Here is a 21,496-nt window from a genome sequence, read left to right as displayed (position 1 = left end):
TGAACAGGTGTCTACTGATGCTTGGAAAGCTCTTCAAGAATGCCAGCTGGGGTTCTCTGCTTCAAAAATATCTCGTCCTGTCCGCCTTTCCCACAGCTTCTGAAGAGGGGAGCTCTGCACTGGGAGGTGGGAATTCAGATTTAGAGCCTAGACTTACAGAATTCCATCCTGAAATCAAGGAAGTTTGAAGGAGGTAGTTTGCTGGTTTAACCCACATAGAATTAGAGCCATCATTCATATGTGAAAAATGACCCCGTGAATGCCTGTGTATATGCGTTTGGTGTATGGATACAGTGCTAACCTGTCGTCTTCAGAGAGGGGTTCTTCCGCTGCATAGAGAAAAGCCAATGTTGTCCCACCCACTGCCATGTTGTCCAAATGCTCCTGCCACGGCCCCGGAGGTCAGCACTTTCCAGGTGAGAATACAGTGATGAACGGTCCATCTCAAGAATGAAGAACTGCCAGTCTACATGGTTGTGCCCAATTGTGGAGAATCAGAGTTCTGTTTAGACTGCTCTTTAAAGTACTTCCACACACAGCCCTGCCTTTCGGGGGTTCAGGTATAAATGCCAGTGGGTTGACATCAGCTTCGCTCTCCTGGTTGGAGGATGAGACCAGATGAGTTCCCCCAGGAGCCAGCCCTCTCTGGGTTCTGGGGCCATGTAAGTGTTTCCCTGGTGAGACGCTCTCCACCCCCCACCCTCAAAAGTGGTACATGAAGGGACAAATGGCGGCTTTAACAAGGTATGTACAGAGTTTGGCAGCCGACTTAAAAGCCTGGGATCGGTGACTTCATCGACAGAGTGAGGTAAACTCACCACCGGTGTGTCCCGCCCTCCAAGGTGCAGACAAGTGCAGCATCACTCCTGGTCCCGACATGTGTCCCTCATTGGTGGGTTCTCACATCACTGCACTCTTGCTTCAGTCCCTTTCAGCCGGTGGGAGAAATTCATCCAGACTTTCTGGTAGTGAAGTCTACACTTCGCAGAACTGATCGCATCCTTGTGGTTAGTGTTTTTTATTTTATTCAAGCAAATTTTTATTCCAAAAACTTCTGATTTGATATTAATCTTGGGAAAAGCCCTCTATTTTCAAGTCTTTTTTCAAGAAAAGCAAAATCTTTCCAACTCCAAGCTTGTTAGTAATCCCACATGTTCTGTTTCATCCAAACTGCCCACCACAGACTATCAACAAAGATACAAAGAAGCCAGCCGTCCATATTCCTGAAAGTCAGTGAAAAACAAGACGATACTGTTTTGCTTTCCTTAATTGCCATCAAAATGTGTATTTCCTCTGAAGAGTATTTTAATTGTTTGAAGAAAAAGTATCCTCAAACTCAATTCCTACATATTTCAAAGAGGATGTCAGTGTACATGTATGGGAGTTTTATTTTTTTAATAGAGAAATGATACTGAAATGTGGTTAGACACCAGAGAGCGTAGCGTGAATAAGAAAGGGGGTTTGAGGTCATTCCGTAGGCATTAAAAGAGTCACAACTACTTTGCTTCAGGTCTTTTTTTTTTTTTTTAATGAGCATTCAAGTCTGACTCAAGCTTCAAGATCCAGTGTGATTTGCTTATAATTTTTAATTCATAGTTTCGTTTAAACCCTTCAGTTATTATATTACCTGATTTTTTTTCTTTTCTTTTTCTTTTTTTTTTTTTTTTTTTTTTTTGATAAAGAGTTCTGAAAGTTGTAGCCGGAAAGGTGCGGAGTTGAGACTAAAACCTTGACTCTGCCTTCTGATCACCTGGAAGGAGTGAACCTCCTTGAATGTTAACAGGGGTGGGGGGAGGAGAAAGCTCGACCTCTTACAGCGTATATATTGTTTTTGAAAATTAGTTTAAATAGAAGCCTACAGCAAGAAGCCCTTCTTTCCCCAGGGGGCATCATTTGTGGTATAATTTTTACTTCAGGGCGCCATCATTGGGTTCATTATGTTACGTCAATCAAAAGAAGGGTCACAGCCCTGGAGTTAAGACTCTCCGGCCCGGCGTCCCGACTCCGTGACGCCCTGAGCCAGGGAGCCGTAGGCTCCGGAATTCACAAGGTGGGCGGCGGGTGGTGCGGGTGCACGAGGAGGCACACGAAGACACCTGCGCTAGGGTGTTTTCTGACTGTGTTCCTAGAATCTTCCAACTTGAGAGAGATAAGCACCTCCTGGACAGGAAACGAGAGGAAGCCACGTGGCAATTGAGAGCGTGACCCGAGGCGCACCTGAAGGGCCACACTGACTGGAAGCGTGGGAATCGGATTCTGAAGAGATTTACATCACTCTACGCTCGACAAAAGGACGGCTCTGATTGGCTGTTTGGCGAGGCCAGCATCCCCAAGGACCCCTGTGATTGGCTGACTTGGCGAGGCCAGCGTCTCAAAGGAAGCCTCTGATTGGCTGTATTGGCGAGGCCGGCACCAGGTAGAGGAGCCCTCGTCCCAGCCGCACGCACAGCCTTGCCGCACTGGCCTGGTCTCCCAACAGGGACCACGTCCGGCAGGCACAGCCCTGCTCCCGCGCAGACACAGCATCCACCTGGGAGGTTCTCACTTACCATCCAGGCTCAGGGGCTTCTTTCAGAAGCCAGAAGTCACCGCCCACCTCCTCTGGCGAGTCAGAGTACATATTAAATGCGTCCTGTTTTCAGTCGAGACGCCTGACAGCCCCTGCAGTGGTTCCGGGAACACTGATGCATAAATCCCCTAATGCCTGGGGAGGCCCTGTTTAGTATCCTCGCTTTTACAGATGTGGAAACAAAGCCGAGCAAGGGCAGGCCAGGATGCAAGGAGGACTCAAGCCAGCTCGTGTGGTGGCTTTTCCTGCGCCCCCCGTGGCGGCCACCCCTGCACGTGGTGAAGTCACCCCACGCCAGAGAGCCCTGCCGTCCACGTGACTCAGTGACGGTGTTGCCCTGGATCTCCAGCCCAAGGTTGAGCTTGCCAGGTTTCTGCCCTATAAAAACGTACTCTGTTCTGTTCTTCGGAAGCAAGCCACTACATGCCAGTCACACTCCAGGGATGAGGGTAGAATTAAGCACCACCTCCCCGAGGCCAGGAGATCTACATAAATTATGTAGAATTTTTCTGTAAGGAAGATTGGTCTCTTTCCACTGCCTTCAGTTTTATCAGCCGTTTACCAGAGGGCACTGAAGTAAGTCTGCCGCTTTTCAAACATAAGGTGTCCTATGAATGTAGTGTATGCTTTTCCGTGAAATGCCCTTCCTTGAAGCCCTCCAAACTGAACAGAAATAGAAGTGAGTAATCACCACCCCAGTGCCTGTTATTTTTATTTTGGTGTCGCCTCTGCTGGGCTGGTGGGCTCTTCCTTCCAGTGCTAAGGCATCATTTATTATTTGCTACTGAAGGGCCGAAGCCTGCACTGCTGGCAGTGCTTAAGCAAACCCAGGTCACAGGACATCCCTGCAGGGGCCTCTGCCAGCTGCCCCACACCTGGGCGATGCGCTCGTCACTAGACTCACACTTTCTGTATTTTGCACGGGTAAGGAGGAGAAACATGATACTCATGTAACCACACGAAGGAAGGATTTTCAGTTCAATTCGGAAGTTGCTTCTAGAGCACATGCTACGTATGGGCCTCAGGCTCAGGGCTGCAGACAGCTCAGGTGACTCCCCCAAAGTCTGGTGTGCAGACGGCTTCTCGAGGAGAGCAGTCAGGTTTGCCCTGTGCACGGCAGATGCAGCAAAGAACCCCGAGGATGCAGGGATGGGGAAGCCAGCCGTGAGGGAGGACAGGCAGACAAGGGTTCCCTGGGAATCCCCGTCGGGAAAGGCGAGCAGCCCACCAGACACAGGGAGCAGCGTGTGGAAAGGCACAGAGGCACAGATGATTGCTTCCTGTTGGCTTCAGCGAAAGCATAGGCTGTTTGTTTATAGGGATGTGGTGGGAAGAAGGGATGGAGGGCAGGGCAGGGCAGGGCAGGGCAGGGGCATATCCGGAGCCGCCTGAGTCTTCAAGGTGGTGGAGGGCACTTTAGAAAGATGACCCCAGGCAGGGTAAGAGTCAGACTCTTGAACAGGCTCTCTAGCCCAGGTACCAAAGCCATCAAATCAGATGCTGGCCAACACCGCCTGTGATCAGCATGGTGAGCCAGGGTACCAGGAGCCTGGAGTGGGCGGACATGGAGCAAGGACAGCAGTGTGTCCCGGGCCTCCCCAGTCAGTGGGCCAAAAACCGCTGGCAGTGACCCGAATCCACCCACACGTTTGCTCTTCTGAAATGGGGCGGGGGGCTCTCTGTTCCTGTCGCTCTTAAAGACATACAGCTGCCCTAGATGCTCAGCTCATCTGTGGTTTTGAGCTGTGTGGCGGGGACAGAATGAGGTTGTGACAAAACACTGGGAGTTTCAGGGCAGGAAAACCCCAAGGCTCAGATCTTCTTTGTACCTTCGGGTGGGAGGGGCTGAGGAAGAGTAAGAAGACAGGCGGGAAAAAGATGTACAGGAATCCTTGGGTATTTGCCAGGGGAGGGGGGCTCCAGGACCCTTCACGGATACTGGAGTCCATGGATGCTCAAGTCCCTTGTATAAAGTGATGCAGTGTTTGCATATCACCTACTCACACCCTCCCCTTCACTTTCGATCATCTCCAGATCACTTATAGTGCCCAGTGCACTGTAAATGCTGTGTACATAGGAGGCTGTGGGCAGCAAATTCAAGTTTTGCCTTTTGGAATTCCCTGGAATTATTATTTCCAGAATATTTTCCATCCATGATTGGTTGAACCCCCTGATGTGGAACCTGCAGATACAGACTGTACAGAAAGCCAGGCGGCTTTTCTTTTCTTTCTTTTTTTAAAATTGAAGTAGAGTTGATTCACAATGTTGTGTTAGTTTCTGGTGTACAGCAGAGTGATTCAGTTATACACGTATACATATGTGTATATCTTCAATTTAGGTTATTGCAGGCTATTGAATATAGTTCCCTGTGCTGTACAGTAGGACCTTGTTGCTTATCTGTTTTATATATGGTAGTGTATATCTGCTAATCCCAAACTCCTAATTTATCCCTCCTCCCACTTCCCCTGTGGTAACCATAAGTTTCTTTCCTATGTCTGTGAGTCTGTTTCTGTTTTGTAAATAAATTCATTTATGTCATTTTTTTAGATTCCTCCTATAACTGATATCATGAGACATTTGTCTTTCTCTGTCTGACTTACTTCGCTTAGCGTGATGATCTCCAGGTCCATCCATGTTGCTGCAAATGGCATTCTTTCTTTCTTTTTTATGACTGAGTAGTATTCCGTTGTATAAATATACTACATCTCCTTTATCCAGTCATCTGTCTATGTCTTGGCTCTTGTAAATAGTGCTGCTATGAACAATGAGGTGCATGTATCTTTTTGAATTAGAGTTTTCTCCAGATGTATGCCCAGGAGTGGGATTGCTGGGTAGGGTAACTCTGTTTTCAGTCAGGTAGCTTTTCAATTAATCAAACCAAGTAAACCACAGGTAGCGCAGGAAAAAAACACAACAGGCCCGAATCAGTAATCCTGGAGTCCTTTTTCAAAGGCACACAGTCCCCATTCAACAGGAGCAGAGGGGGCCAGTCAGTGATCTTTCCCGGCTCTCTGGGTGTCAGGTGCTCATGGTGTAGATCTCAGCCAGTCCTCCCAGCAGCCCCATCAGGAAGCTGTGAACGGCCCCGCTTCACAGATGAGAAGGCAGAGGCTCGTCTTCTCTCAAGGCCGCAAGGTAGAAAACCACTCATCTGGACTTTACATCTGCCCAGGGGCCACGGGACCCTGTGTGGTCTGTCTACTCTTTATGAGTAGTTTGTACAGAGGAGTGGAGAGGAGTGGCCGGGTGCTCCTGGGGCCGCCCGGGGTCACACCTCAACTCTGCTGAGAAGGGCGGATACAGTTCCTGCCGAGAGGCAGAAGCCAGTGGTGGTTCAGGGTCAGGGCTCAGACTGGACTGAAGTCCCAGCCCGGCTGCCACTCAGCTGTGTGTGCTTGGTCACAGGCCTCAACCCCTCTGTGCCTCAGTTTCTTCATCTGTAGCAGGGTTACCCAACACTGCCATGCACACCCCACGGACACTCCCTTCCTGCTGGATTTCCACCGGAACCCTGGTCCGGGGTGATGGAAAGGCTGGGGAGGGAATGCCCAGCCCACCGGCAGGAAGCCGCCCTCAGGCAGAGACCTCCCCAGGCAGACATGGGGCAGCTCCGAGGCTGCCCTGCGCTGTGTCTCTTCCCGGTGGTGACTGCTTGACAGCACGCACGCCCTGGGCTGCCTGCCCCCGTCCGCTGCCTGTGCTCCCGGACGCCCCTCCCCAGGGAGCTGCTCAAGCCTTTGTCCCTGGGGGCTTTTGGGAGACCCCGAAGACAAACAGGGCTCATGTGCTCGTGTCAGCTGAAGGCTGGTTCAAATACGCATTAAGCGCGTACACATGCTTGAAAAGCACTGCCACCCAGTCGGCATCAGTCCCGATCCATCAGCCAGTTACGCGGCCAAAGGAAGACAGGTGAGCATATAAAGAGCCAGCTCGTTCTGCCCCTCCTGTTTGGAGCGAGGCCTGGTGTGCCATCTCCTGGCTTCACGACCAGGTTCTCCACTGTCCTGGGAAGGTCACTGGACCTCTGAGCCTCGTGTGGATCTGCAGAACGAGGGGGGACCCGCCCCTCCATCACAGGGCGAGGCGAGGGCACCCGCCCGGCCCCGCACGACAGGGACTGCGCTAACAGACGCCCCTCCGCGTGAGCGATTGTAAGCGTTTCCATTTCACAGTGGGAGTTCCCCACAAAGAAGGCCCCCCTCTTGCCATCAGACATGAGCTTCTATTTCTCCTACTTTGCTTTTTTGAAAAAATATCAGGATGCTAGAACTTGACTAAACCAAGAGGCCAGAGGACCTATCCTCACTTTGGATCTTTGTTGTAACTTTAGGTCGCAACCTGTACATTTTGAGCATGTTGTTTAGATTCTGGATACTGTTAGAATCTTTGGAGAATACTGAGAGTCTTTTTGCTTTAACCATCAGTCGGATTCAGGCTGCTCCTTCTGCCATGACTGGATGGCAGTTCAGAAGTTCAGGCAATGACAGTGAGAAAGGGATGGTGATGGCCAGAGTTGCTTAGAAAGAGGGAACTGGGCTGGCTGCCCGGCCTCCTGGTCACCCCTTCCCGAGACCCGCGCCTTCTCCGAACTTCACCTCCGCCTCTGGGCTCTCGCTTCCCCTTTGGTGGCAGTGGGTGAGCAGAAAGTGTCCTGACCTGGCTGATGAGTGGTCTGTCCTGTGATGGTTCCCTGTCTCCTGTCTGACTTTCTCTGGCATCTGTGCTGCTGATGAGGTGAAGTAAGGGACGGCAGGCTTCACAGCACTAGAGCCCAATGACTGGAACTCGGCTTATAAATCTGTCTCAGGTCACACTGAGGCAGGAGCCCCAGGCCACTCCACGCCCTGGGCTTTGGGACCAGTGGAGAAGATCTCTGTAAACTTTTTCAGAAACTTTATTTCCATTTGGTTACTCAGTTAGCAGTCGGTGTCTAACACTCAGAATTCTGTAGCTCAGACAGTTCTCCAGGATTTTCTTATTTCTCTGTTTGTAGATGGACACAGTCGCCACAACCAGAGTTCTTGGGTATGAATCCCCGCCCCCCGTCTTGCCATCTGCGTGGCATCAATCTCTCTGGGGTTCAGTTTCCTCATCTATAAAGTGAAGAGATAATAGTCCTCCCTCTGTGGGTTTGTTGGAGGATGTCCTCACATCTTGAGCGCAGAACAGTATCATTCTTGGATTCTTGGATTTTAAAGCAACCGGAGGTGGGGGAGGGTGTGGTTCAGCGGTAGAATGACTGCTTAGCATGATGAGATCCTGGGTTCAGTCCCCAGTACCGCCATTAAAATAAATAAGTAAACCTAATCACGTCCTCCCTACCCCCCAAATTTTTTTTAAATGAATAAAGCAATCAGAGATGATGGAAAATAGCAGATAGTAGTCATTTACAAGCAATATGATAGGTCTGCTCTTTCCTTTTATTCTGAGCTAGCCCACGAGCTGAAAGATTTTTCTGTTCCTTTTGTTCCATAAAATCATTTTTCCCTCTTGCTTCGGGGGCAGGACCTGGTTTTCCTGTTGGAGAGAACCAGTCGGGGACTTCTTTTTTCCTAGTCATTATGTTTATTAAGGATTTGCAAGGGTGGGGAGGAGTGGTTAGGAGTTAAGTTCTGAAAAAGAATGCAAAGAGACCAGTCTTTCTTATTTCTAAATTATGGCCTTTAAAAAATGTACTAAAACAATTTTTTTTCCTTTGGGGTTTTAAGGGAGTGAGCACGCAGCAGTGGGTCCTGGGTTTCAGCCCTCCTAGAAGACTTCCACAGTCCCACCAGTTTCTGAGGGAGTGTACAGTGCAAAGGCCAGAATCCCTTCCCTGGGTACAAGGGTGAGTTGCACAAGGGACCCACTCAGCCTGCTGGCGACCATCTTTCTGCTGCCGCCCCCCAGGCACAGCACAGAATCTTTCAGAGTGATTTGTGTGACTGCTCAGGCCCAGAGGTGATCAGTCTGGCTCTGAAGTTAAAAGCCGCCCCTGGGGTTCAAGGCGGAAATCCCAGGCTGGTCTCCAGCAGGTGTTTTCCGTGGGTTTGACTTATCACACGGTTATTGAGGGTGAACTTACATCCATACAGTGTGCAGCTCTCAAGTGTTACCCAGCGCGACGATTTTCACACGTGTCGCCACCACCCAGATCCAGACACAGAACGTCTCCACCCTCCACAAGTGCCCTCCCACAGCCTCGCTTATTCCCAGTCCTGGCTTCCATCGTCACAGGCTGGTTCTTCCTGCTCTTGAACTTGGCAAAGATGACGCTCATCCGTGTCCGGCTTCTTTGTCCTCTGAGACTCAGCCAGCCGTGTCTGGAGCTGCAGCGTGCTCTTCCCGGGAATGACTCTTCCATTGTCTGAATTCAATTTCCTGGATTCCACTGTGCGGATGTGTCCTGGCGCCCATGCCATTGGGAGGGGCCTTTGCGTTGTCTGCAGTTTGGGGCTATTATGAATAACGCTGCCACCAGCATTCACATGCGTTCCTGATTCACGACGGACGTGATGTTTGCCCCCCTTGTTGGCCTCCTTTTAAACAGAGTGGTGATTACCAGGAATGCAGCTTCAGAATCTTTGGGTGGAGGGACTGGTCAATGTTTATGAACTTGAACTCTAGAACGAAGAGACCATTTACTTTGAAAAGCAGTTGTGGGGAGGGTATAGCTCAGTGGTAGAGCATGTGCTTAGCATGCACAAGGTCCTGGGTTCAATCCCCAGAACCTCCATTAGTAAATAAATAAATAAGCCTAATGACCTACCCCCCCCAAAAATATTACAAAAAAAATAAAGACAAAAAAGAATGAAAAGCAGTTTGGTTGGTTGTGCGTCTTCAAGCAAACCATTAGCTATCAGTTTCCTCATCTGTAAAAAGGGCCTAATAGTAGTATTGTGCAAAAATAATAGAGTTGTTGTAAGAATTAGATGAGATAATGAGTTAAAGCCCAGCCCAGCTGAGCACTGCGTGTTAATTGCTGTTACTGACTTTTCATCAGAATGACCGTTTGGGGTGAAGTCAGAGATGCTCTAGGACTTCATATAAGTTTGTTAACGCGACAGAACCAATGCAGACCAACTAATTTGTTTTAATCCCAGATGTGAACTGAAAATGTTCTGTTTTTTAACTTACTTAATAACCTCTTTTGCTTCAACCTTGAATGTCTGGAGTGATATAAACCCTGTATTTAAACAAAGAGATCTCCTGATGGGAGATGTGGAAGTGGAGGAACAAAGGAAACCTTGGGCCAGGAAAGCTGGCTGTCATGGGATCAGCACCAGCTCGTGGCATCAGTTTGAACTTTGGGTTATGGGACAATTTTTTTGGTATCTGTGTGCCTGGCTTAGATTTATCCTTGTCCCTGACCTTCTAATAATCGGGGATAATTTGGAGTCAATGTGATCTGATGCTGTGTCAGGAATTCCACAGGCCAGAGGGGGAGCTTGACCATTCCCACGGATCTGTGGGCTTCCAAGATGAAAGGACGTCAAATGTCAGATACTCCGTGTGGCTGTTACCCGGGTCACTTTGATGAGCGTGTGAAACATTTGAGACGGAAAAACTGATGTTGAGGAAGCTGAGAGCTTATCTTTGTGCAAACCATCTCCAGCCCAGACCTCCTCCAGGTTCACGGTCCCAGTCACTGTGCTGTCAGCTGCGTGAGCTACTCCCTGGGCAAAACCATGCAGAGGAAAAGGGGACAGTAAGGCCTCCCACACCTGGGGGTGCCTCCTCGCTCTGAGCAGAGACACGCTTCAGGACTTCTTCAATGTTTGTTTTGAAATCATTTCAGATGTAGAGAAAATTTGCAAAAAAGGGTATGAAGAAACCATGTCTGCCCTTTACTCAGAGTCCCCAGTGTTAGTGCTTTGCCCAGCTTGCTTCACCCCTTGTCTTTCTCTGTTTACACGCACACAGGAACACGCATGCACACGCGAGTGCATACACATGCGAGTGCATACACACGCGCACACACCTCTTTCTTTTTTTCTGAGCTACTTGCAGGCACTGTGTCCCTTTATCCCTAAATACTCAGTGTGAACTTCCTGAAAACAGGGCCATTGTGTTACAGAATTGCAGTAAAATTAACACTGCTTCAGTGCAAACAGGATTACCTAACCTGCAGGCTTTATTCAAATCTCATCTAATATCCCACTCATGCCCTTTTTGGCAAATGAAATAAAGACTTATTTTTGGTCCAGAATCCAATCCAAGATAGCATGTATATTTAGTTGTCCCCCCGCCCCAGGAAATGTTTTAAGGGACCTGGATCCCTTGCTGTTAAAAAACCCTGCCTTTAACATAGTTGCTTATCTGTCAGGTGGATCCTCAATGGAAGGGCGAGGTCAAAAGAACGTCTTCGAGAATATTCAGCTGTGTTTAACGGTGTGGGGGTGTAGAAGTTGTTAAAAAAATATGTTCCATTGTACTGATTGTGTGCAAGGGAGACTGGAACACTTCATTAGGGAAGAGTCACTCTTCCTGGCTTTACAGAAAAAAAAAATGTTGGTGCGTGAGTTGGTGCTAAATTCGGTGGGTTGAGTGCGAAGTTGGGACGTGTCTGCCTTCTAACCAGCGGGCGGGGTTGGAGGTGTCCGTTCCGAGAAAGCAGACCTTGCATTTCTCCTTTCTGCGGACCATGGTCACATAGCTGCGCTTCCTTTGGCAGATGTGGTGTTGGAGAAAGCCATGCACAAGTGCATCTTGAAGCCCCTGAAGGGCCACGTCGAGGCCATGCTGAAGGACTTCCACGTGGCCGACGGCTCGTGGAAACAGCTCAAGGAGAACCTGCAGCTGGTGCGGCAGAGGAACCCCCAGGAGCTGGGCGTCTTCGCCCCCACCCCTGACTTGGTGGATGTGGAGAAAATCAAAGTCAAGTTCATGACCATGCAGAAGATGTATTCACCAGAAAAGAAAGTCATGCTGCTGCTGCGGGTCTGCAAGCTCATCTACACCGTCATGGAGAACAACTCAGGTGATGCGGGTCGGGCTTCCTGGCTCCCAGATGCTCGCTTTCTGCCTCTCTCCTCCTCTCCACCCGGGGGCTCACAAAAACACTGTGTACTCCGGCCTCTGGCAAATTAGTCAGCATGCAACAGAGTAACCGCACGAAGAAAGTAAGCGCGGGAGGGCAACAGCAATGTTGTACGATGCCAATTTTAAGAAGATTTAGTCCCAGGGAGTGGGTACAGATTCAGTCCCTGGAGTCTGAGTTCCAGTCCAAGCTCTGTGCACGGGTTAGTTAAGTGTGGGACTTGGCCCCCTTCATCAACCTCCCCAGCTGCCGTTTCTGCACCTCTGGTGGGTGTAACCCTGTCCTTCTTCAGTGCATGTGCATGAACATTAGTGCTTACTCTTGTCATTGGCCCATGAGGGTTTGTGTCAGCGATTTGCGGCATTTGTCAGAAACTTGGAGCGCTCGGCTATGACGTGGCTTCATTGCAGCCGTGTCACTGGCTGTGGCTTCTTGGCTACAAGCTGAAGCAATGTGATGGGAGTTCACGTACATTTCAGAGCAGGGAGTCAGCTCTTGGGTTTCCCCTGTGCTGCTTCTTGTAGAGGCAGGGGTTCCCATGATTCATGGGTAGTGATCAGCCTTGCGATGTGCCGGGGCTCGGGTGAGCCTTTTTAATTCCATACATGATTCCAACTTTTCCTCTGAAATTGCTTGATGGAGAAGCAACAGAGGGAAAACACAGGCTCTGTTAACCACTGCTGAAGTAGGTAGTCATGTGCGGGCACTTTGCAGATCATGGAACAGAGACATTAAGATGTGAGCTCTGGGTGGAGGTGTAGCTCAGGGGCAGAGCACGTGTTTAGCATGCAGGAAGTCCTGGGTTTAATCCCCAGTACCTCCATTTAAAAATAATAATAATAAATTGGGTTACCTCCCCCCCAAAAAAAGATTAAAAGAAATTAAAAACAAGAAAAAGACCTGAGCTCTTGGGCTGCTCATAATAGCAGATGAACATTGCCTCTGAGATGTGACACCTACTTCACATACAAGAGATGTATTTTCTGTGGTTCACAAAATCATTTGTAAAGCCTCCAAAATTACGTCTGTACAGGATTGTGTCCTTCTGAAGCACACTTCTCAACCTCAGCACTAGTGACATTAAAACCGGAGGATTCTTTGTGGTGGGGCCGTCCTACCTCCCGTAGGAAGTTTATCGGCATTTGGATGCCACGAGCACGCCCACCCTTCAGTCATGACAATGAAAAATGTCTCCAGACAGTGCCAGATTCCCCGGGGGGCAAAATCACCCCTAGCTAAGAATCTCTGTTATAATAGCAGCAAGGACCAGACATTTTTTGCCATATGTTCATTGTATGCATCTATTCAACGTATGCTGAATTAACACATTTAAGTAAATTAAATGTGTGCTCATCTTGAAGACAGAGAAGGAACAGGTTATTCCTTGATTGAGTTTGGTCCTGTCATTATGTTTATAATAAATTTTTTAAATCTTATTTTTTATTATTTTTTTGAGGGGGGAGGTGATTAGGGTTTGTTTGTTTGTTTTAATGGAAGTGCTGGGGATTGAACCCAGGACCTCATGCATGCTAAGTACACGCTCTACCACAGAGTTATGGCCTCCCCGATCTGTTTATAATTAATTTGCACAGGAAACAAAAGGAAACAGGACACAAAGGATTAACACAATAAGTAGACACTTTGCAAGTGTTTTATCACATCACTTGCTGAAAAGTTAAACTATTTAAAAGTACTCTTGTTCTATTGCAAAAGTTGGTGCAATTCGCAAAAATGGGGAGAAAAATCTTCCCTGTGTTCATTGACTCAGGCATTCGTTCTGAAATTTCGAGTTAGGGTTGGTCCCTGCCAGGAGCAGTGGGAAGGGGCGTGGGACACAGAGAATTCCAGAAACACCCACCTCCGTTTATAAATAGCACATTTCCCCAGCATGACTCCTCGCTGTCTAATAAAAGCAGCAAGGAGGATATGAAAGAAAGATGGGTAGAAATTGTCCTGTCTCCCCCTTCCCGCCCCCAGGGAGGATGTACGGAGCTGACGACTTTCTGCCGGTCCTGACCTACGTCATAGCTCAGTGCGACATGCTGGAGCTGGACACCGAGGTCGAGTACATGATGGAGCTCCTGGACCCATCGCTGCTCCACGGGGAAGGTAACTGGCTCTCATAGAAGCGGGGGGAGCTGCGTGCTTTCTGTCAGTTTCTTTTACTTTTTCTTTTTTCTTTTTTAATTGAGGTGAAGTTTATATAACATAAACTTAACCATTTTAAAGTAAACAATTCAATAGCATTTAGTCCACTCACAGTTTCGAGCTACCTTCCACCTCTGTTTAGTACCAAAACATTTTCATCCCCCCAAAGTAAAACCCCATGCCATTCAGCATCATGTGGGTGTTTTATTTTTTAACTGAACTATATTCGATTTATCTGGTGTACAGCAGAGTGATTCAGTTACACACACATATATATTCCTTTTCATATTGTTTCATTATAGGTTAGTACAAGATGTTGACTATAGTTCCCTGAGCTGAACAGTGGGACCATGTTGTTTATCTGTTTTATGCACAGTAGTGTGTATCTGCTAATCGCCAACTCCTAGTTTATTTCCTCCCCCTCTTGGCATCTTAAGGGTTAATGGCCTTTTAATTTTATCCATTTATAAGAAGGTGCTGACTTTCTTCAGATTACAAAAGCAAACCATATTCATTGTAGAAAATTTGGGAAAGTCAGAAAAACACGCAAAAAATGTAACCCTGCCATCATTATACTCTGCCGAGATTGGTTAATTGCAGTACAAAAACTACCATTCCACAGAATAAACTAAATGCCATTTTTAAAAAGAAATGGTTTCTTTGATTCCAAGAGGAAGCCGTAAACTCTCATTGGAGAGTATTTCCACTGTCAGAAGAATGGTGAAGGCCTGTCTTTTGTTTTCATCTTTATTTTTGACGTTTGGTTTTCGAGATGAAAACAGCATTGGTTTTCTTTTCTGTTTAAAAGGTAGCTTCTGCCCGTTGTTCAGGTGACCCTGCCGCGGAGCGAGATCTGGGCAGGGTGCTTTCACTGTCGGTCGGCTTTCCTTCCTGTGTCTGCTTGCCCCCGACATGTCTTCACAGAGAATCCCCTCCTTACGCACCAGTTAGGAATTTTATCTCAGGAATCGCTGGGGTGTTTGTCACTGTGGTGCGCAGGCTTGAAGAGCAGAAATAACTGGGGCTCTTGTGCGAGCTTGTCTTCTTCAAGGGGAAGAGATTGGAGCCATTGCCTCGTGCATCCTGACTGTCCCTGTCCGTGTGTTCCCGTCAGAGCCCAGATAGACCCCGAGTGAATTGTTGCATAATTTATTTTTCTCCAGTGAGTTTTAGTCTGGGCTTGAGTAAAAAGATCCACGGCAATGGGGTCCCCCCAGGGAATGCATCATCCTGGGATTTTCCCTGGAGGAAACTTCAACGCACTGTCACCCCTGGAGCGTGTCCCTTAGTTCCCTAGGTCCTCAGGGCTTGGCTCTCTTCCAGAGGATCGGTCCTCCTGGGCCCCGAGGTCCCCCTTCCGCCCTGTAGGGAGGACACTGACTCGGAATCCTTGATGACTGTCTTTCCATTCTGTGAGTGAGCCTCTCCATCCTTTTACCTCTCTCCCGCCCCCCCCCCTTTAATCTCCCCTCATTAATATTCACAACACTGGGGCCAGACCTTCTGGGCCCCCAGACCCTGCCTGGAACCGCCCCCCAGATCCCCACCCCTGGCCCTGGGACTTCAGGGGGCAGGGCAGGGAAGCACGGGGCTTTGTCCAGGGACCAAGAGGAGCGTACATTCAACTCCGTGCTGCGGTCTTCCTTTCTCCCACTGCATTATTATTACAATTTTTTATGCATCTAAGGGTTTTTTTGAGTTTCAATCATGTTTAATTCTAGTCATAAGTAGGTTGAACTCTTGGGGCTTTGGGGAAAGTGCATGCCAGTTTCACTCAGAAAATTACCGTTCTGTTGCTGACAGCGTGTACTTGGGACAGACATATGCTTACATCATGTGGCCTGAGGATCGAGACGGCCACTTCCTGCCACCTTTTCCAGCGTTTCCCCAGAGCCTAGCACTGCCCTGGGCGTGATGGTGACAGATGGGCAGGTGGCTGTTGTCACGTCTGGGAATCAGAGAGAAAGACAAGGACCCGGGGGAGGGTAGAGCTCAGTGGTAGAGCCCACTCTTAGCGAGCACAAGGTCCTGGGTTCATCTCTGCTCCGCCGCTCTCCCAGCCTTGCAGCCTGCCTGCTGCCCAAAGCGCTCTTCGGTTTGCGGGACCGCAGCCCACATCTGTTTTCTGCTGTTTAAGCAGGTAGTTTCATTTACGGAAAAGGCGTCATAGAAAACCTTTTACGTGCACAGCCCTTATGGCAGGGTTGTAGTTTTGCTGAAATTTAAACCTTCCCCTAATTACATCCACATGTTTCAAAGTGTGGTCAGTTTTGTGCTTCCAGCATTTTGAGTTTTCCCCTTAATGGCCTGAACCGTGAGCCATGGAGTCTAAAATTTGACGTCCAAAGGAAACAGCTGCCTCCCAGACTCGGCCGTCACTGTCCCTCCAAATCCCCTCTCCAGTACTGACACCTCCACAAGCCTCTCTTGAATACTGAAGTCCACATCAAGTCCTCCTGAAATCCTCTGTGTAGCGTTTAAATTCCATACCGCTGAGTTTTCACATTTAATCATCTGATTTGTTCATGAGGCAAATATTTAGTACAAAATCAGCCACTCAAAACTCCGTACTACATACAGTGGGGGCTGCCTTGGGAATTACACCCAGGCGGTGGAGCTGGTAAACTATTCAAATGACTCTTAACAAAAAGCCCAGGGGGAGGATACAGCCCAGTGGTAGAGCGCACGCTTAGCATGCATGAGATCCTGGGTTCAACCCCCAGTACCTCCATCAAAAAAAAAAGCCTGACATGTGATGTGTTCATGGAAAGTGCACCGCTCAGTGAAAACTAGCCCCCAGATTTCCACCAGGGACCTGGAAACCACAAAAGCATGTTTCTTTCTCGTGCGTCCAGTGCGATTCTCGGGGCAGGGGTGGGGGGCATTCGGGTTGTGGACAACTTCCCACCTTGAACGTTGTCACTTGCTGACCAGAGAGCGCTCTCCGGGGTCTTGCTTTGGCAGCTAAATTCTTTGGCCGTGAAAGTGATACTTGCACACAAAACTCATTAAACCACAACTAGCTTCTGGTCGCTGCATGAATAAACCACCAATGTTTGTTTGCTTTAATACATTTATAAACTTCAGTAGAGCAAAGACTCAGATTCTGCTTCTTTCAAGCCCACCCCCTGCTCTGTACCTGGCTTCAGCTCACAGTAGAAATCCAGGAGGTATTTGGACAAAGAACGTCTCAGTTGACAACGTGCTTTCGCCCAATTAGGGAATTTTTAATAAACATTTGGGGCGCCCCCTAGTGGTTCTCCAGTGTGGCGTATACAAGTTCCACCTAAAAACTTGTACTTTTTATAGTTTAGGACTACACTGTGAACACGTTTATATGCCTGGTCAGAGTGTTGTAAGTCTTGTAAACACTCCCCCAAACTTAAGAAATCATTCCTAAATGCACCGTCAAAGGCTCACCACTTGCTTTTCCCTGTAAATTATTTTTCCTCAAGTGTCGTGTTATGTTAGTCCCCAGCCAAGGAAGGGGAGGGAGGAAATCAGGAGGGGGAAGTGATTTTGGAGACCCGCCAGTATTGTGAGCGCTTGCAGATTGTGTCCGTCTTTCAAAGTATATGGTTGACTTAAAATTGAGAAAATATTAGTCCCTAAAAGAAAACCCTCGAAGCAAGCATTGCCGGGAGGCATGTGGACTCCCGTTCCTCAAAGAAAGGGTTCTGGCCTCGGAGCGATGGACCCCGCAGTCCTCCGCCACCTCCTCACCTCCGTCCACCCCCAACACCCTGACCTTTTCTGGCAAAACATTTTCACAGTTGCACTTAAATAGTAGAGATGCTGTGTGCCTCGCCCACTGGAATGGAAGTTCCGTCAGTGAGAACAGGTGTGCTCAGCCCAGCCCAGCCCCCAGGGCCCCAGCGGTGGCGCAGGCCGGGGTCAGCCGTTCCTGGGGACGGATGCAGGAATGGACGAATGGGGGGCGTGCCTCGGACACGCGCTTCTGTGGTCCCTCCAGGAGACGCGTGAGGAGAGACGGAGAAAAAGCAAGGCCTGGGCCCCAACTCTGCTGTCCCCTAACTGTTGTCTCCAGAGGGTGAACCCCCAGCGAACTCACCCTCTGTGCCCTTTCCAGGAGGCTATTACTTGACGAGCACCTACGGGGCACTTTCTCTGATAAAGAATTTCCAAGAAGAACAAGCGGCAAGGCTGCTCAGCTCAGAGGCCAGGGACACCCTGAGGCAGTGGCACAAGCGGAGGACCACCAACCGGACCATCCCCTCGGTGGACGACTTTCAGGTATGTGGCCGGCGGTGGCCATGGGGCCCCGCGCTGCGCCCTTGCCCTCAGGACGCAGAGCTGGCTCCCGGCGCCACGGGCCCCCTTGGTCAGATCATCCGGTGGAAAAGGGATATTTTAAACCACCCTCTGATCTTGTGCTTTCACTTCTCTGTTTTCCTTAAATTAAAAAAAAAAAAAATGTGGATTTGGCCCAGGTTTTACTGCCCTTAAAAAAACAGAGTCAAATTAGGGCAGGGTTTCTCCCAGAACGTTCAGCGTGGAAGCTGAGCGGACAGGAAGCCAACAGGAAGGATGCTCCGGGCACAGGGGGAGGTGGGGGACCGGCCGGGTGGAAACAGGCTCCCTGCACTCAGTCAGCGCATCTCCCCAAGTCTTCCCGCAGAGTCCACATTCTCCTCCTGCCGACCTTCCCACGCTGCACTGAGAGCCACTGGGGACCTCGTGTTGGGTTGAACTGCGTGAAACTGGCTTTTCAGGGGGGTAGGGAAGGCCCGCTTTCCGCAGTGTCTTGTGGTCCAGCCTAACGCGAGGGCCCTTTGGCATCACACAGAGCAGTCCGCCGTGAATGCAGCGTGTGCTCCTGTGTCTACATATTTTAAATCTCCCTCCTGACCGCTGGCTCAGGGTCCTCTGCTGTTCGCTTTCTTCCTCAAGCTGTGAATAAAGCCAGCATCGGATCTGGTTCACGCCCTTAACCAGGGATTTCTCAGCCGGGCGCTACAAGGGACTGAAAGGTCAGAACAGGGCTGAGCAGACTTCCTGCCTCTTGCATTGAATTAAAATACAGCAACCCAGTGCATACAGCTGTGCTCCCCACCGTCCAAATTCAGATCAGCCTCTTTCCCTGTGCTCAGAGTCCTGGTGTCCTGACACTGGAGGTCCCTGCGAGCCGGAGCCCGGGGCGGCTCCCCCGCTCGACCTTTCCTGGCGTCGCATGTGCTCACCTGTGCCACCGTTTTCCCTCCTCTGACCTGGTCCCTGCATCTCTCTTTCCACCTGCAGAACTACCTCCGGGTTGCATTCCAGGAGGTCAACAGTGGCTGCACAGGAAAGACCCTGCTGGTGAGGCCTTATGTCACCACTGAGGACGTGTGTCAGCTCTGTGCCGAGAAGTTCAAGGTGGGGGACCCCGAGGCATACAGCCTCTTCCTCTTCGTGGACGAAACATGGCAGCAGCTAGCAGAGGACACGTACCCTCAGAAAATCAAGGCTGAGCTGCACAGCCGGCCACAGCCCCACGTCTTCCACTTTGTCTACAAGCGCATCAGGAGAGACCCCTACGGCGTCATCTTCCAGAACGGGGAGGAAGAGCTCACCGCCTCCTAGGAGACACGCGGGATTTCCCAGCGGTGCATCCGAAAGGGGGTTGGGAACCTGGCCTTCTGACTTCCCCGTGCTTGGGGAAGCCACCGCCTTGGGGAGCCCTCGGTTCAGTGACTAAGCCGTTCACAGGCCGATTCGGCCGCGGGCACCTTTTGTCAGTCCCCCAAGCAGGGTAGCTGAGGTTCCTGGAACAGTAGGATCCGTCCTTCAGAGATGGAGAATTGCATCTGGCAGCTCAGGTGTCCCGAGATCACTGGCTGCCGACCCCAGCCAGGTCCCAGGTCGGCTCACGTGTGAGTGTGCGCACGGAACGGACACGTCCAGGGCGGGCGCTCCTCCGAGGGCAGCAGCAGGAGTTTGGGAGACCGTCCGATGTCGCACATCAGGGACTTCTCAGTTCTGTGGACACCTCTGTTCTTTCCTTTTTCCTTTTTTTTCTTTCTTTCTTCCTTTTTTTTTTTTTTTTTTTTACAAAGAGCCTTTGTGTTTTTATATATTTCATAGAAATTTTTATAGCAGTTGCAGGTAAACTGTCAGGATTGGTTTTTAAAATATTTTTGTAACTTTAAGATATTCTATAATTATGCATGTGATTTTAACATTTAATATGCAAAAAAAAAAAAAGGAATCTCTTGCTGGATTTGAGAGTATTGTGTCTTTAAAGTCTCTCTCCTGTAACTGGATGTTGCAGTCACTTTGTGGGGAGAGATGGCTGGGTTTCTTAAAGCGCTGTATGGCTGACACTGGCCACCGAATGCCTTTGGAAATCTGACATTCTGTTGTTACCTTGTTCACGCTTCGTAGTGTTGCCCTGTTTTGTCTTTTAACCAAGTGGTGCTGAGGATCAGGAGAGAAATGAATGTAGAGAGAGGTCGAGAGGGAAATACAGACTAACAACGAACTAAGGCGAGGAGCCTGCTGGTCCAGGCTCCTGCAGGGAAGCGGGGCGAGGAGTAGAAGGAGCCACCTACGCTGAAGACACTGTAAAGACGCAGTGAGACCTGCAGAGTCTGTCCCGTGTTACTTGCTTTTGTAAGCAATTTTCAAAACCTCACAAGGGGAAAAAATATGTAAGAGCAACACTTTTTTTATTTCCCTTTCCACATAAATCAAAACTACCAGCATCCAATATGAGAGAGAAGATAAACGAACCGGTCCACCGGAGTCTCCTGCAGGGAGAAGAAAAAAAAAACTAACAGCATCAAATAATTTTGGGCAGAAACCAAGTCTTGTGTAATGTGACTTTCACTGAGTTAAAGAAACACCGTTTGGAAAGGAGTTTGCAGATGCACCAAAAAGCACATTTATGGTGTAAGAACGTGCAGTGAAGTTAAATCTCTGTTTGGGAGACCTGTTTGGGGGCGCACAATGGATGAGAGCCTCGTACCAATGTAATGGGTGGAAGTCACACAGACACGTTCCTGTGCTGTGGAAGGATGCCCAGGCGTCTCACGCAGTTGGCTTTGTACCCTTGTACTTTTTAAAGCTTTTGCTGTACACCTGGAACCCTCAGCACGCACCGTGCTGTTCTTCCTTTTGTAAATGATTTTTTAAATGGAATTTTGCACATAATACAATGTAATACTGTACGATAATCACGTGTGAAAATAATTCTTGAAACCTTCTTACGTTGTCTTTTTCTTTTGAGAAGCAGGATGTAATTATGCTCCGCAGAACGTTACGTAAACCCAAGAGCCAGGCCAGGGTTTGTGGTTAGGGGGTCCAAAGACAGAAGACAGAAAAGTTTACGTTTTTCAGCTAGACCCCGTTCAGACAAGAGGCCAGAATCAAAGAGCAGGAGGGAAAGATCGCATTCTGCCCTGAAAGGATTTCCAGTGTTGTCTAGGACGGCCCTTGGCTTGGCTGGACCTAGAGAAAATCACAATTAATCAGAAGGGCCCTGCAGACAGCCCCGCCCTGGTCTTATGTAACCTCTGAAGTGCCCCGGCTGAGAGCTCAGGGCTGTTTCAAAATCAAAACGGCGGAGGCTGCCTTCTTTCTGGTGCTCAGAGCCTTGCCCAGCAGATCACAGCTGCTTGGCGGGCCCTTGTCGACTGAACGAACTTTCTATTCCATCAGTAGGGTGGATGCTTAGTGATCAGAACTATAGCTGGCTGGACTGCCTGCTTTTTAATATGTACAATGAGTTCAAAGTGACAATTCAGTCCCTGTGGTTGTCC

The 21,496-nt window shown here is 49.2% G+C and overlaps 1 protein-coding gene and 1 long non-coding RNA gene across 10 annotated transcripts in view; both read left to right on the top strand.

The window, feature by feature from the left end:
* RIN2 (Ras and Rab interactor 2) overlaps nt 1-20,941 on the top strand; it is a 196,815-nt gene extending 175,874 nt beyond the window's left edge. For all 9 annotated transcript variants that reach the window (XM_074347808.1, XM_074347807.1, XM_074347809.1 and 6 more), the window contains 4 exons: nt 11,223-11,528; nt 13,566-13,697; nt 17,827-17,990; nt 18,996-20,941. In XM_074347808.1, coding sequence (XP_074203909.1) covers nt 11,223-11,528; nt 13,566-13,697; nt 17,827-17,990; nt 18,996-19,319 — 926 coding nt within the window. In that variant the 3' untranslated portion in view covers nt 19,320-20,941. The remainder of the gene's footprint in view (nt 1-11,222; nt 11,529-13,565; nt 13,698-17,826; nt 17,991-18,995) is intronic.
* LOC141574095 (uncharacterized) lies at nt 2,424-9,366 on the top strand. Its single transcript, XR_012500764.1, has 2 exons — nt 2,424-3,145; nt 8,278-9,366. It is a non-coding gene; the product is annotated as an uncharacterized LOC141574095 (long non-coding RNA).
* Nucleotides 20,942-21,496: the final 555 nt, after the last annotated feature.

The sequence above is a fragment of the Camelus bactrianus genome, chromosome 19, assembly GCF_048773025.1.
Source record: "Camelus bactrianus isolate YW-2024 breed Bactrian camel chromosome 19, ASM4877302v1, whole genome shotgun sequence".
Taxonomy (NCBI): Eukaryota; Metazoa; Chordata; class Mammalia; order Artiodactyla; family Camelidae; genus Camelus; species Camelus bactrianus.
This window is presented reverse-complemented; position numbering and strand designations above follow the sequence as displayed.